The 14,216-nt window shown below is 35.5% G+C and overlaps 3 protein-coding genes across 3 annotated transcripts; 1 reads left to right on the forward strand and 2 right to left on the reverse strand.

Annotated features, from left to right (window-relative positions):
- Positions 1–1,474: 1,474 nt before the first annotated feature.
- On the reverse strand, positions 1,475–3,538 carry GT18 (glycosyltransferase 18). The gene has a single exon (XM_022303889.2). The coding sequence runs from the start codon at positions 3,432–3,434 to the stop codon at positions 1,974–1,976; it is 1,461 nt and encodes a 486-aa protein (XP_022159581.2). The 5' UTR covers positions 3,435–3,538; the 3' UTR covers positions 1,475–1,973.
- A 6,647-nt stretch (positions 3,539–10,185) lies between these two features.
- Positions 10,186–10,952, reverse strand: NEET (2 iron, 2 sulfur cluster binding protein). The gene is made up of 2 exons (XM_022303879.2): positions 10,651–10,952; positions 10,186–10,446 (listed from the first exon to the last, which is right to left on the reverse strand). Exons 1-2 carry the CDS (start codon positions 10,887–10,889, stop codon positions 10,344–10,346), a joined length of 342 nt encoding a protein of 113 aa, XP_022159571.1. The 5' UTR covers positions 10,890–10,952; the 3' UTR covers positions 10,186–10,343.
- Positions 10,953–12,545: 1,593 nt separating this feature from the next.
- Positions 12,546–14,041, forward strand: LOC111026029 (MYB-like transcription factor ODO1). The gene is made up of 2 exons (XM_022303993.2): positions 12,546–13,024; positions 13,229–14,041. Exons 1-2 carry the CDS (start codon positions 12,762–12,764, stop codon positions 13,671–13,673), a joined length of 708 nt encoding a protein of 235 aa, XP_022159685.1. The 5' UTR covers positions 12,546–12,761; the 3' UTR covers positions 13,674–14,041.
- The last annotated feature ends 175 nt before the right edge of the window (positions 14,042–14,216 follow it).

Genomic DNA, 14,216 nt, shown 5'->3' on the forward strand with positions numbered 1-14,216 from the left:
AGTATAAATAACTAAACCCATTTCTGGGGACTGTGAAACCTTTTGCTATGAACATTGATGGAGGATGGTGCTATTTGGTTAAACCCATATTTTCATGCTTGGCCAACATTTAGAACTATAGTACCTCTTGTTTATGGAAGAATTTGGTGAGATACAAAAGAGTCTTAAGGACGTATAATTAACCTTTAGAATTATAGTACGTCTTGTTTTCTCTCTTACTAAATCATCAGTTATTTAGTGGAGAAATGTTTATTTTAAAGGAGCTAATTCTAAAATTATCTCACACAGTGAAAGTCGAGTTAGATCTTAATGAAATAGTTCAAACAAATTATGTTACACTAACTACAGACATCATGATTGAGAAGTTCGTCTAGCCTAATTTGAGATCTTAGAACCTGTAGCTATATAGATTCAATTCCAAGATGAGACATAGCATGTTGATGATAAAGTATAGATTCAATTCCAAGATGAGACATAGCATGTTGATGATAAAGTAAAATATTGGATTATTGTAACTCATTTGAAGAAACAAAAAGCAAAACTTTGTTCTAAATGAGTCTTTTCTCCATTGGAGATTAAATTGTCATTCGAGGGAGATGTTGAACCAATTGTATGATATGACATTATTTCCTTACGGGTCATGTGATTATATGTGCAAGAACTTGGTTGCTTTTTCTCCTGAAATAAATTTAATGAAGGTTTTCTATGCTTTTCTTCATGTTCAGCGTGTCACTTTATAAAGCACTTCTTCAATTGCTTGAACACCTTTTCTATTATTTTTGTTACTTGAATAACGCTTCGTTTGAGTATTTTTTCTGTTTCTTTAGCATTGTGGTACTAGTCACACACATTCTGATGCTTAAATCAGAGTCGGATGTTTTAAGCATAGCAAAAAGTAGGATTTTGCAGCGTACCTTGATTATGAGTGTTTTCCTAACCTAGAGTCAATAGGATATTTTTTATTTTCAATTCCTTTAGATGAGGGGAATTAAAAAGTGCCATTCAAATAAGGGGAATTTGAATTCTTTAAATCTTGAGATTTTCTACCATCACATGTCCCTTCTATAATAAGACTATCGTGATAAGACGAGTTCGAGCAGACTCTACCCAAGGTAGTTGGTTGAGTCGACCAGCCAACCAAGGCTATTAGCCTTGTGGTTTGGCCCGAGCCAACCAATTGGCCAAGGTTGGTCAACCTTATGGTTGGCTCGAGCTTAACAGCCAACCAAAGGTTGGTCGGCTTTGTGGTGGGCTTGGCCAAGGCACCACAGCTCCTTGTCTTTAGCCTTGCTCTTGTCTTTGATTCTTAGGTCGGATCCGTTTCTTAGGTCTAAGCCTCTAAGCTCTCATCGCTTGACATTCGAACTTGGTAGGATTTGATCATTCATCATAGATACATGAAAATATCAATAAATATTTAATACCATGTTTCCGATTGAACTATTTTAATTAAAACTATAATTATAAAACAGTGTTTAAAATTTTAAGCTATAATAAAGTCTGCCCAAAAATGGGCATTCAAGTTGTACACCAAACTGACTTTATGATTATCTTCTAAAAGCCATTGCCCAAAAAATTAAAGCTAAAGTTATTGCACAAAGGCTTTAATTTTCTTATATTTCAGACATAATTTTCCCGACTATATATTAAAACCAATTTTCTATGATTCCAAATATGGACTTGGACCCCTCAATGCACCACACATTATCCCAAGGACCACCACCACCCAATGATGGCTCCTCTGCCTTTTTTTTTCCCCATTCCATCCCCCGTTTTATCAACTTTTATGTCTCCGTTAAATATAGATATAAATTACACCCCAAAATTTATTCTCCTAAAACCCCCTATTAATTATATTATACAACAACAATCCGACCAAAAGAATTTACGATATATCCCTAAAGAAAAGAATAAAATAAAATAAAATTTGCCCTTATTTCTTCTTATTTGCATGTTGCACCCCTGATCTTTCTTCATTTCCATTTGTACCCCCACCCTTCTTGCTCTTTAAACCTCCTCATAACCCCTTCAATGGCGACGTCGAAGGCATCTCTGAGGCCGCCGCCGTTGCCGTACACGAATTTCGGGATGGAATCGATCACTTTCTCTCTCATCTCCCTCACCTCCGCCGCGCTGAACCTCCCCAGCACCTCTTTGATGGAGGCCGTCCCGTTCTTCACGGCGTTCCGGTCTATGTAAACCGAGTAGCTTGCCGGTTCGCCCGGCAGGAACCACTCGTACTGGTAGTAAGCGGTCCGCTTCCAGAAGAACACCGGAATCGCGCCGGCCACCATGCAGTCGAAGATCGACCGCCGCGTGAAGCTGTCGCCTCTCGGCTGCAGGCAGAACTCCGAGCCGAGAAACGTCTCCAGAATCGCCGACGTGCCGTTGGAGCACCGGCTGCCGGCGCAGTCCACCACGCGGCACTTCTCCGCCGCGCTCCGGCACTGGTCCAGCAGCACTCCCCGGAAGTCGTTCCGGAAGGAGGCGCGCTTGGCGCCGGCGAAGCAGAAGAGGTGCGGACGACGATGCGTGCGGACGAAGTCCTGCCAGGCCGACATGTCGGCCTGGCTTCTAGGGTGGAATCCGGTGGGGTAGGGTACACCGACGTCGAAATAGTCCCATGGATTCCGCTCAATAAGAAGGCGAGTGATGTTTCTCATACCGGGTAAATAAATGCATCCGGAGCCCCAATCGTGGTCCCCACTGCGGCGGAAATCCCATGTGATGCGGCCCATCGTAATGAAGTGATCCCAGCCGTTTGATCTCTTGAAATATTCCTGATCTCCCAGCCATTGCAGCATCATGCGGCAGTGGCGATCGCGATCCTCCGCGCTCGAATTCGTCCACAGAAACTTCCCCACCGCGAGTCCAGCGTAAAACGGCACGTAGAACGCCGTAGCGGATTCCGGCTCCGAGACGCGGCACTTATGCTGCAGAATCCGTTTATGGAAAATAATCTCCGTCACGAATTGGTCCGTCCAGTACCACGACGGAACCAGATTCTCCGGTATTATTCCGCCCAGCGACTCGGCTTTCTGGCCGAAGCCGTCGTTGGCCATCGCGCTGCAGCTCGAACTCCACGGATTCAGATTGTCGCAATTGTCGAGTATGTCCTGGTTAAAAGTGGCCGGAAGGTCGTAGACGAAGATCCGACCGTTCTCGCACGCGCCGTCGGGAGCGGCGGAGGGGTAGCGGTGGAGGCGGTTTGTGGTGGCGGCTGGAGTCGGCGGGAGAGGGAGAAGGCGAATGGTGAAGAGGAGAAGGATCTGGAGGCAGAGGATTGCGAGGAGAAGCCATATGCGAGATTGTTGATGGTGAAATTGCTGCAACAACGAGTTGAAGTTCACCGAGTTCTTCCGATCACACAACTCGGAGGCCTTGAATTTCTTCGGGTGATGCTCCGGCGAGGAGTTACCGGAAACAGGAAGCATCAGAATATGAGTAAATTAGGGCTTTTCGGCCGGAGAAAATAATGGCGACTGTCACCGTCACCGTCACCGCCAGGTGAGAGAGAGGAGACTTAGGGGACTGAGTTGCGTGTGGAGGGTGGAACTGGAGGAGTAAATGAAGGGCCGAAATCTTATTAGGTGGAGGAAGAGGACACGTGTCGGATCTTGTTACCGGCAGTGGGAGCAACCGACAGCCTATTAAGTTCTTCGCCACCGGCAACTGGCGGTTTCATTTTCCTTCCCAGAACGTCTATGGTAAAAAAATAGAAAAATGCCTAAACCGGATGAGGATTCCGTGGATATCTCCGTTGATTTTTCTAAGCGGCGTGGGAGAATATTGGTAAAGTAAATCAATTGTGATTTCATTTTATACCTTTAAGGTAAAATAATAATAAATTTTAAAATGACTTTATAAAGTAGCCTAAAAAACAAAGAAGACGGAATAAAGAAATTTTAAGATCCTTTCTCTTTTCATTTGCTTACTATAATTTCATAATTTATAGCTCGGTAACTATTTTCGCTTTTCTTTTTTTGAAAAGAAGAAAATAGTTTTATAAAATTTATTTGTTGGTTTAAATTTGGTTAAAAGTTCTGTTTTTTTCCTACAAAATAGGAGAGAGAGTCATATTGGCTAGAGGGATAAGTCCATCTACCATCTTCGAAAGTAAACATTTATTTAAAAAACATAATTTTTAAAGACAAAAACAGGAATGAAGTAACTATACTTTTAACTCTAGAGTAATAATATTCTTTTTATAGGTTTTTTTTTTCCTTTTGAAATAGAATTTCAGGTTAAAACACACTTTTTGTCTATGCAACGATTTGGCCCCTGTATTTTTAAATAGGTAACAATTTAGTCCAGAAAATTTAGCACGTAACAATTTTATCCTCGAAGTTTAAAGTTTGTAGAGATTTAGTCCTTATTGTAAATTTTTTTTTTTGTTAAATTTCATATATGTAGATCGATGAACCGATGAATTATAAAATTTATTTATAAATTACAAAAATCAAATCATTATATATGATAAAAATTGACACTTAATTTGGATGAAAATTTTTGTGGTAGGGATTAGACTGTTATAGAGACTAAATTGTTATATATTAAAGTTTGAAGACAAAATTATTTCCAATATAAGAGTATAGAGACTAAATCGAGACTAAATTGTTTCTTCAATAAAAATATAGGACCAAATGTATTTTTTAATCGTGAATCTTTGTTGTAGATTGAAAGTTTAAATTTGCATCTGTCACGCTTATAATACTCTATTTTCAAAATATATATCACAACAATTTTTTTTTTCATCAATATATCACAACAAGTAAGACATTATTTTTCAAAAAAAAAAACAATTTTAGCATTAATCAGTAATGTTCTCTCTCCCTGGCTAACCAACCTATATTACACGACTTTATGTTTTGAGATCGACTCGAAGTTTCATGAACTTAAAAAACTTAAGTTTAAATTGCGTGAGAAAATTAGTTATTCGTTGAGATTACCTAGGTTTGTGTTAGAGTGGGTGATTTTAATTTGTAAAATTAACATAGTAGAATGCGTAATAAAATAGTTTATGAAATTTGTGCTTTGATTAAAAAATAAATAAATTGTAGAAATCTAGATTTGTTACTAATATTTTTTAGTTTGTATATATATTAAAAATCAATAGGAAGTCAAAAGGAAAAAAAAAGAATATTCAACCGACACAATGTATATTTTATTTAAACAGAAATTACGAAATTCAACGCGCAAAATTGTAAATTTCGAAAAAAGCAATAAAAGATAACATCATAAATGCACATCATTGCGGGTAAAAGTAAGTATATAAATAAATAAAATTTACCAAAAACAGTACGGCCTCGAAATAAATCGAAGAAAAATAATTACAGACAATAATGAAGTGTATTAGGAAACATAAATAATTAAAAATAATTTTCAATAAATGCAGAGGGAAATACGCATCGCAAGTAATGGAAGGAAACTGTTGCCGCGCGCAGGCGCAGCTGGATGAAATCTAGGGAAAATGTTGAGTCGGGATGACGTAAGAGTGCCACGTGGATGACAGCAAGACGGAAAGAGAAAATAAAATAAAAATTGAAATATTAGGGACGCGGACGTCAAGTGGAGTACTCAATGGAGTGAGGTGGAGAGTTGGCGTCCGGAGGGATAGCTGTATCGATTGCGAAAGGGAAGGTGGGCGGTGATTCTCCTCTTCTTCCCTACCAAACTCGTGTCGTACGATAATCATCAGCTCGTTTCGTAGTTGAAAGAGAATTCTTTTTAACTCTTTGACTAATCACCGACACATTTTTTTAATATTCTTTTTACTTCCAACTTACGTCATTTGTCGCAAGAAAATGTCAAAAATATAATTTTGTAATTTATTTTTTTGTCTGTTTTTGTAGATCAAGGGGTTGGGATTCAATTCAATCCTCCACTTTTTTGTTCAATCCTACTCCAAATTTCATTGCACAAAATATTTTTAGTTTTAGACTCGTTAAAACGGGTACGAAATATTCTAAGTTCAATCATGGCCGAACAAGATACATGAAGTCTTTTGATTTTGGACTCATTAAAATTTGTACGATTTTCTGGTCGAAGATACCTGTTTTGATTAGTTGAGCTACATGCAAGTTTGATCGTAATATTAAATATCTCGAGTAGAAGAATGTCCTTTTTTTTTTCTTTTTGATACCAAGGTTGGAAAAAGTAATAGTTTGTGTAATTGGAGTTCGAATTCGAATGGCACCTATTTAAAGAATTTGAATTGCTATCCTCTATAAGAAATTCATGTGATTTTTTTTCAATAGATTGAATTTATATCTAATTTAGGAACTTTTTTAGTATAACAAATTTTGGGAGGGAGGATTCAATAACCTCTAGCAATTTAATTTTAATTAGTCATTATTTGTTATTTACTTTATACTATATATAAAAAGAACGATAAAGGAGAACATTATTGCCTTTTCTTTGTAATTTTTTTTCGTAATTATTTTAATTTCAATGAATTAAATAAATTGTTAATTTTTTAAACATTTGAAATCGCATTACATAATAGAAAATTTTATGTATACTATAGATGAACACTTGTACTTCTTGCCATAGGTTTAAATCTACAACGTCTATTTGAAACGTGTAGTATTTTTTTATTAATCTAAAAAAGTAACCTTGGTTGTAACTGTTAATTAAATATGTTACGATTGCAATGGTAAAATAATGAATGAAACTGAGAGTATCCAGTTGTAATGGTAAGCAAAAAAGGCAGCATAATAAAGACGTAAAATAATGACATTTCTTTTAACGTAGTTTAATTTTCCAACCTATTATATGAGGTCCTGTATTAGGCAATACAATTATTGAATCAAATGTCAGTATACAATTTGATGGACAGTTTCTCTTCGATTCACTCGTCTGCATACATATCGTCACTGAAAGGATCCACTTTCGGCGATGACACTTTTGGCGACGACTTCTACATATCGTCACCGAAAATTTCTGACGATTTCATGAAAGCTAATTTCGTCGTCGAAAGTTAGGTACTTTCAACGACGAAATCTACTTTCGTCGTCAAAAGCGCCAACTTTGGGAGACGAAAGTTAATTTCATCTCTGAAAGTAGCCTCTTTCAGCGACGAAATCATGTTTGATCATCGAAACAGGCACTTCGGCTACGAAAGTAGATTTCGTCGCCGAAAGTTGGCACTTTCAGAAATGAAATCTATTTTCATCGTCGAAAGCCTATTTCAACAACGAAATGCATTTCGTCGCCAAACATCTCATATTACAAAACAACACTACACAATGAATAATTCGGACCTACTACACTACACAAAGACACAAATAATTAATATTGTCTTATAATAAATAAAAAGGGAGAAAAAACTCACTTACCAAATCAGATATATCTTTACTTTACTCCAAGATCATCCCCGAAAGATACGAGACTATATAAGAGACTATATAAGAAGAAAGGCAAAATTCAATTAACCCAATAAGGACCACAAGAGCCATCATCATATGTACCCTTTTGTACACTTTCTTTTTGTTATTATTTTTTTTAGTACATGTTGACACATGTGGTGGTAAGGATTCAGATTCACGACATTTTGATCTACTTGATCAGAGATAGATGCTTTTAACTAGTTGAATTATACTTTTTGTTATTAATATTAAAATTGTCTACATTACCAATTAAGTGATTAGGACATTATTATAGTCTGTGATTTAAATCACGAGGTTGTGAGTTTGAATCTCCTCCCAACACGTTGTACTAAAAAAAGTAATTTTTAATTTGATGGATTGTTATAAAAAAATGATAAAATTACAAATTTGATCTTTATAATTTAAGTATAGTTTCAATTTAGTTTCGATACTCTTAAAAATTTCAATTCAATCTTGCGATTTCATAATTTCAATTAAGTATTATAATTTAGTTAAACTTCAACCATCCTTTTTAAACTATCTTTCACCTCAGAAATCCACATCTCCTTATTTTAATTTTGGATTTTTGGTTTTCTACGACTAACTTTACTTGGCAACCAATTATTTTTCTGTTTGAATAATTTATAAAACGCTATGAAAATCATAAAGAAAGAGAAAAATAATAAAAGACGTTTTTCAGTTTTTTCGTTTTCCAAAGACCTGTTTGGCTGTTTACACCTCTTTATGTGGCGGTGGAGAAACTTGCGCTCCAATTCTCGGATCCACGTTACACGTAACTTTTTTTTTCCCATATATATATATATATAAATGAATTAAAATATTATTTTAATTAATTTTAGCCCTAATAGTTGTAAAATAATTCTTTTCATACATATACTTTCAATTTTAGTTCATTTTAATTTATATATTTTTAAACGGTTTTGGTTCATGTACTTTAAGAAGTAACAATTTTTTTTAATTTTCAAATTTTTTATACAAATTCTATATCTAATGTAAACGATTTAATATAAGTTAAAGTTACATTTTAATAAATATATTAAGGGTAGTGTCGTGTTTTTTTTTTGTCTTTAAGAAATAGAAAACTAAAAATTAATTATCAAATATGTTTGGTTTTTGTAAAATAAAAAATAATTATCAAACATGTATCTTTTAGTTTTAACAAACTAAAATAAAAAATTAAAATTAAGTAGCTATCAAATGAGGCCATTTGTTATTACTTTTATATGATATACATTAAATGAGGAATATTACTAAACTGCCTATAAAGTTCCAACTCAAATAAGGGAAAAGAACTGCTCTTTACACAATAATAATAAATAGCCACTTTTAACAAAGAATCATCCATCGTCTTGCTACCACGAATTATCAATTATGCACAATCTTAAATAGAAGTTAATCAAAACCATTCTACTAAAGCAATGGAACAACCTAATCCAATACCAAAAAAAAAAAAGGTCTCTATCCTATCTAAACTCAATATCAAATAATAAGAATCGAAATATATAGCGACACAACTATATGATCTTCTCCATTCAAGTTTTCTCCATGTCATCACAATAATCATCTAACTTATTGATACTTGCAAAATCTATAGGGGAAGGGACGTGAGTATATCTGTTGTGCCTCTACCTTGATAGATAAAAGGATGCATGCAAGCGCTTACGAAGTATAAAGAGAAAATAAGTTTTCCAAGTTTGTATCCACATCGACTTCTATTTAAAATGATTGTGAAAAGCTTTTGTTTGGAATCAGTTTCCTTGGTCACAAAAGGATAGGCTGGTGTGGTGTTTTGGTTTTAAAACGAATAGACTATCAATTAAAAAATGTTGGGTAAATGTATGCTGTATATATAAATTGAATAACACTGGCAAATAGATTACAATGTAACTGGCTACAAAGAATATAGATTCCGACAGCTTGATTAACACCAAAACTTGATAAATACAGTCGAGGCACGCTTCAATAGCGTTGGCCTGAAGACAATTATTCATTTTGCACAAGTTGCTAGCAGATTACAACGATTGTCTTAGCATGATACAACGACTAACCCCAGTAGAACAACAACTTTGAACTACTCGACCGGGTAGAACTTTTAGATACTTGCTCTCAACACAAATAAGAACAATACTCCGAGAAAAAGAGAGAATTATTCTTGTGCGAAGAGGAGGAACTCAAATGAGGAAGCTTGATATCTCAAATGAAGAAAACCACAACTATATATAGTTGTTCAAACATGTAATATCTCACACAAAATTAAACACATATATAACTTTAACACATAAATGTAAAAAACTCCTCACTTAAGAAATAACTTAAGTTTCACATATATGTATTTTTAACACATAAAGTTACAAACGTGTAACTTTGCAACTTTAAGATAAAAAAAAAACAAAAGCGACAAATGAATTAAAGAATTTGTTACGTAATTAAATTCACTACAACCAAAGTTCTCCTCTTATCACAGACCAATGTTGGCTGCGAGCTTAGGCTAACTACCACACATATGTCTATGAGAAGTTAGTACCTAAAGAACGCTAACCAACTCTTTATTTTTCGGGTAAGACATCTTATGTTTAGGCTATTGTTTTATGTGTTTATGTCTAATCTATATTCTCACACCTCGAAAGCTACCTAAAACTTAGCATCAATTTAGTTCGCCACACGTTTCAAAACTGTACAAACCTTGTTATTTACCTTTTTATGGTTACTACAATTTGGATAAAACAAGTTCACCACACATTTCAATTTTTCTCAAATCAAGGGAGAGAATTAAAAATTATTATAAGAAAAAAAGACCTTAAAACAATAAACCGATTCACTATATCGAACAAAACACAAGATAAATAAACTATTGAGAGAAGAAAAAAAATGATAGATCAAGACATTAGGAGAATGTAGAGTTGAAGCTGATGCAATGATAATTGATAAGAGCTAGAAAAAAAAAAAGAATAATTTCTACTGCTTCTTTAAGAGCAAAGGACCAACATTATCTCCAGTTGCCTTGTTGTGCTTAACATGACTTCCATCACACAGAGGAAAAGTGGCTGACCTCCAACATCTACACATCAAAAAATTATTACAAATTCAATCTCTAACATAATCAACAAAATATGGATAGCAAAACAAATTTAGCTAGAAAATATTTTAATAAAAAAGATTAAATTACTTTATAATTTTGCTAAAATGGGGGGGAATAAATGATAGAAATCTCAATATTACTTGAATCTAAAAGTGAAATTAAAGGTAAATGGGGAAATGGAACCTGCAATAGGCAGTGAGGGGCTTGGCAAGGTCAGAAAGAAGAACAGAGTCGACGACTTTGTCCTCGCTCTTCCTGATGGCCGGGTTTATGGGTTCAGCGCCGGCTTCTGCTCGGACGACGGCCAGTCGCCTCCGCCCTCCGCCGCGGCTGCTCCGGCTCGAGTACAAGTTCCGGTGAGCAGCGTGTGTTGATGATATTGATGCCACAGAACCAGCAATGGTCACAATAATCGACGCCATACCTGTGCTTCAGATCTCTCTCTGTGCGTGTGTTTGTGTGTGCGAGTGGGTGAGGAACGTGTGGAGGGCACGGTTTTAAAGCGGCCTAATCCAAATTGGTGGATCCCCTGCCCTAATTAATATTACCTTTTTTTTTATTACTTTTTGGAGAACATATCCATTTTTAACTCTTATCATTTTCGACTCCTATCAAATTTCAACCTCAAGTTTCAATTTTAATTTCGATAATACTTGGCTCCCCGACAATGAGGAAGAATCTTGAATATAGTTCAATTATTGTTGACTTATGTTCGATTTGATAAAATAAAATTTAGGATAAAGATAAAATGGTTAGTTTTAAAAGCTTCTAGATTATATATTCTTGGAGGCATCGAATGACTCTTGAGTTTATAAGGTGATTACAAACAAAGTCTTATATTGATTATGGAAGAAAATGATCATGGGTATATGAGAGATGATAATTATCTCCATTGATATGAAGCTAAAAGCAAAGCCGTGTGGGCCATGCCCAAAGCGGACAATATCAACTATATTTATTATACCTAAAACTGATTGTTCCCTCAATCGATTATGGATCTTTTTAAAAAAAAAACTGATCTATATGGAGACGAACTCGATAAATTTCCTTGAACCCTCTTATTTATTAAGATAGAAGCGCAATAATAACATTGTAAACTGTTTAGACGTATAATGTATTATTTAACATTATAAAACATACGGCAATATATATACCTAAAATATACTCCAAATACATCTTAACATATATATTTTTCATACTAATACCCTCATTATAACAGATCAGAATCCAACCGAGCAAGTTCTTTTCCATTCTAAAATCCAACAGAAAATCAAGAAAACCAACTCTATACACCAAATGGGATAACTAGAACAGTAATATCAACTAGCACAGCAGCAGTGGTTTCTAATTTCAAGATACACCACCATACCAAAATTGTTTCTCAAGAGGCAAAATTATAAAGGATCACAACAACACTAGAGAATGTTGTCATCACTCATCACTCACTAACTTTCACTAACTTCGTCAATGTCTGTCTTTCAATCTCTCAGTATGATCTCACCACATCAAGCTCCATTTTCGTCCCCTTCACCGTCACCGTCATCATCTCCATTTTCGTAATTTTTCTTTTTTTTTTTTTTTTTAATAAAATACATCTAAATGGGGCACATAATGGTAATATAAAGGTCAACTTTACCACTAAAATTGAGTTAAACTCAAGATAAATAATGGAAAATACTTGCCTCCTCACTAGTAACAAGCATATTTGTCTTTACCACCATTAAATATTTGACAATTAAGAGAAAGAAATGCAAAAACATAAAGATTTTTTAAAAAATGATGAGTTGTTAAATATTTAATGGTGGTAAGAATAATGTCGCTCCTTACCCACGAGGAATCAAGTGTTTTCCTTTTATAAAAGTCTGAACACGTTTAAAATTGGGATCTTCAAATAGACCAATCATATACTTTATCCATTTATTTTCCCACCCAAAGGACTAGAGACCAATGAAGCTGCAAGTAAGTTAAAAGCCTTTGAACCACAGCCACCAAAGTAGGTAAAATTTATCCTTCATCCAATGAAAACAAAACTTTTTGAATTTGAAGTTATCATTAATCCTTCATTTTCTCAACTATTTTTTTTCTTTTCACTTTTTTGTTCTAAGAAGTCTCGGAGAAGTCTCTGATCTCTCTCTCTCACATTTCTTGCACATGCACAAAAAACTCTCGCTCACTTTTCTTGCCCATGCACAAAAAAAGAAACCCACTTGGGGTATTAAAAAGGGAGGGTGTGGTGGGGCATTTGGGATCACACTTGAATTTGAACTTCAACTTAAACTTAAGGCTTTGGAGTGATGGGAAGGCAGCCATGCTGTGACAAGATTGGTGTGAAGAAAGGCCCATGGACTGCCGAGGAAGACAACAAGTTAGTCACCTTCATCCTCACCTACGGCCACTGCTGCTGGCGCGCCCTCCCCAAGCTCGCTGGCCTCCGCCGCTGCGGCAAGAGCTGCCGCCTCCGCTGGACCAACTACCTCCGTCCCGACTTGAAGCGTGGCCTCCTCGATGATGCCGAAGAACAACTTGTCATCGATCTCCATGCCCGTCTAGGCAACAGGTAATCAGAAATTGTCTTCGAATAACAAATTTTTACCTTCGAAATATAATCTTTCCATTCTAAAATTGAGAGAGATATATTAGTGGAAAAGAACTAAAATTTTATCTGACTCTATATATATTTTTTGAATTTACGATGAACTAAAGGAGGACAATTTTCTTCCTCATTCCTTTTTGGGCTCGACAAATCGATCTTTGGTGTCAGGTGGTCAAAAATTGCAGCGAGATTACCGGGAAGAACGGACAACGAAATCAAGAACTACTGGAACACCCACATCAAGAAGAAGCTGATCAAGATGGGGATGGATCCAGTAACGCACCAGCCTCTGCAGAAGCAACCGAGTTGCAGCGAAGGCAGCTCCAGTACTACTGATTCCTCAGCCGCCATTTCTTCATTATCAGAAGCTAATTTCGCAGGGAAAGATCAGGCATTGACAAGCCACATGTGGGTGGAGACTCTGAGGGATGATCCGTGGCTGAATTTCCCAACGTGGGGCAGTGAAATCAACAGTGATTTTGGATCATATTCGTCGGAGGATAGCTTGAATCGGTTGTTGGATTACTACAAGGAGCTTGGAGATGAGGATTTTGAGTTTGGTTCTTTGGGGGATTTCGACAAACAGTTGGTGGGCATGTGGCCTTCAGACTGATCTTACTCTAATTTCTAGGCTTCTGTTTCGGTCTTGCAGATGAAATGATTGCATGAAGATCGGAAAACTTACAAGAATATGGTCACACATGTAAATGTAATTATGATGATCCATACCTGCAAAATAAATATATATATAAAACAAAAGAAGAAGTTAATGTATAATGGTTACTTTTGGAATGGGGTATAATTGTTTTAACATTCATTAATTTAATTTGAGGATCTTAGTAAAAAAAAAAAAAAGATATCAAATTGAGGACGGAAAGAGGTGTTTTTTTAGAGGTGGATGAGTTAAATAATGCATTAACACAAATAATTGTAGGAGGAAATTTTGATCTGCCGCACTGAAATTGAGACATTGCTCCACATTTTTTACAATATAATAAATAAATACTTGAAATAACATCTTGTAGAGAGGTTCTAAACTTTCTTTTTGAAATTATTTTTCTAAATTGATAAGTTGATTGTATCTCAATTTTAACAAACAAGAAAAAATGACAACCTGAGTCAACATTTCAAAATGGGACCATTTTACAATTTTTTT

The sequence above is a fragment of the Momordica charantia genome, assembly GCF_013281855.1.
Source record: "Momordica charantia cultivar OHB3-1 chromosome 6 unlocalized genomic scaffold, Mcharantia_2.0 BLBB01000006.1, whole genome shotgun sequence".
Classification (NCBI taxonomy): domain Eukaryota; kingdom Viridiplantae; phylum Streptophyta; class Magnoliopsida; order Cucurbitales; family Cucurbitaceae; genus Momordica; species Momordica charantia.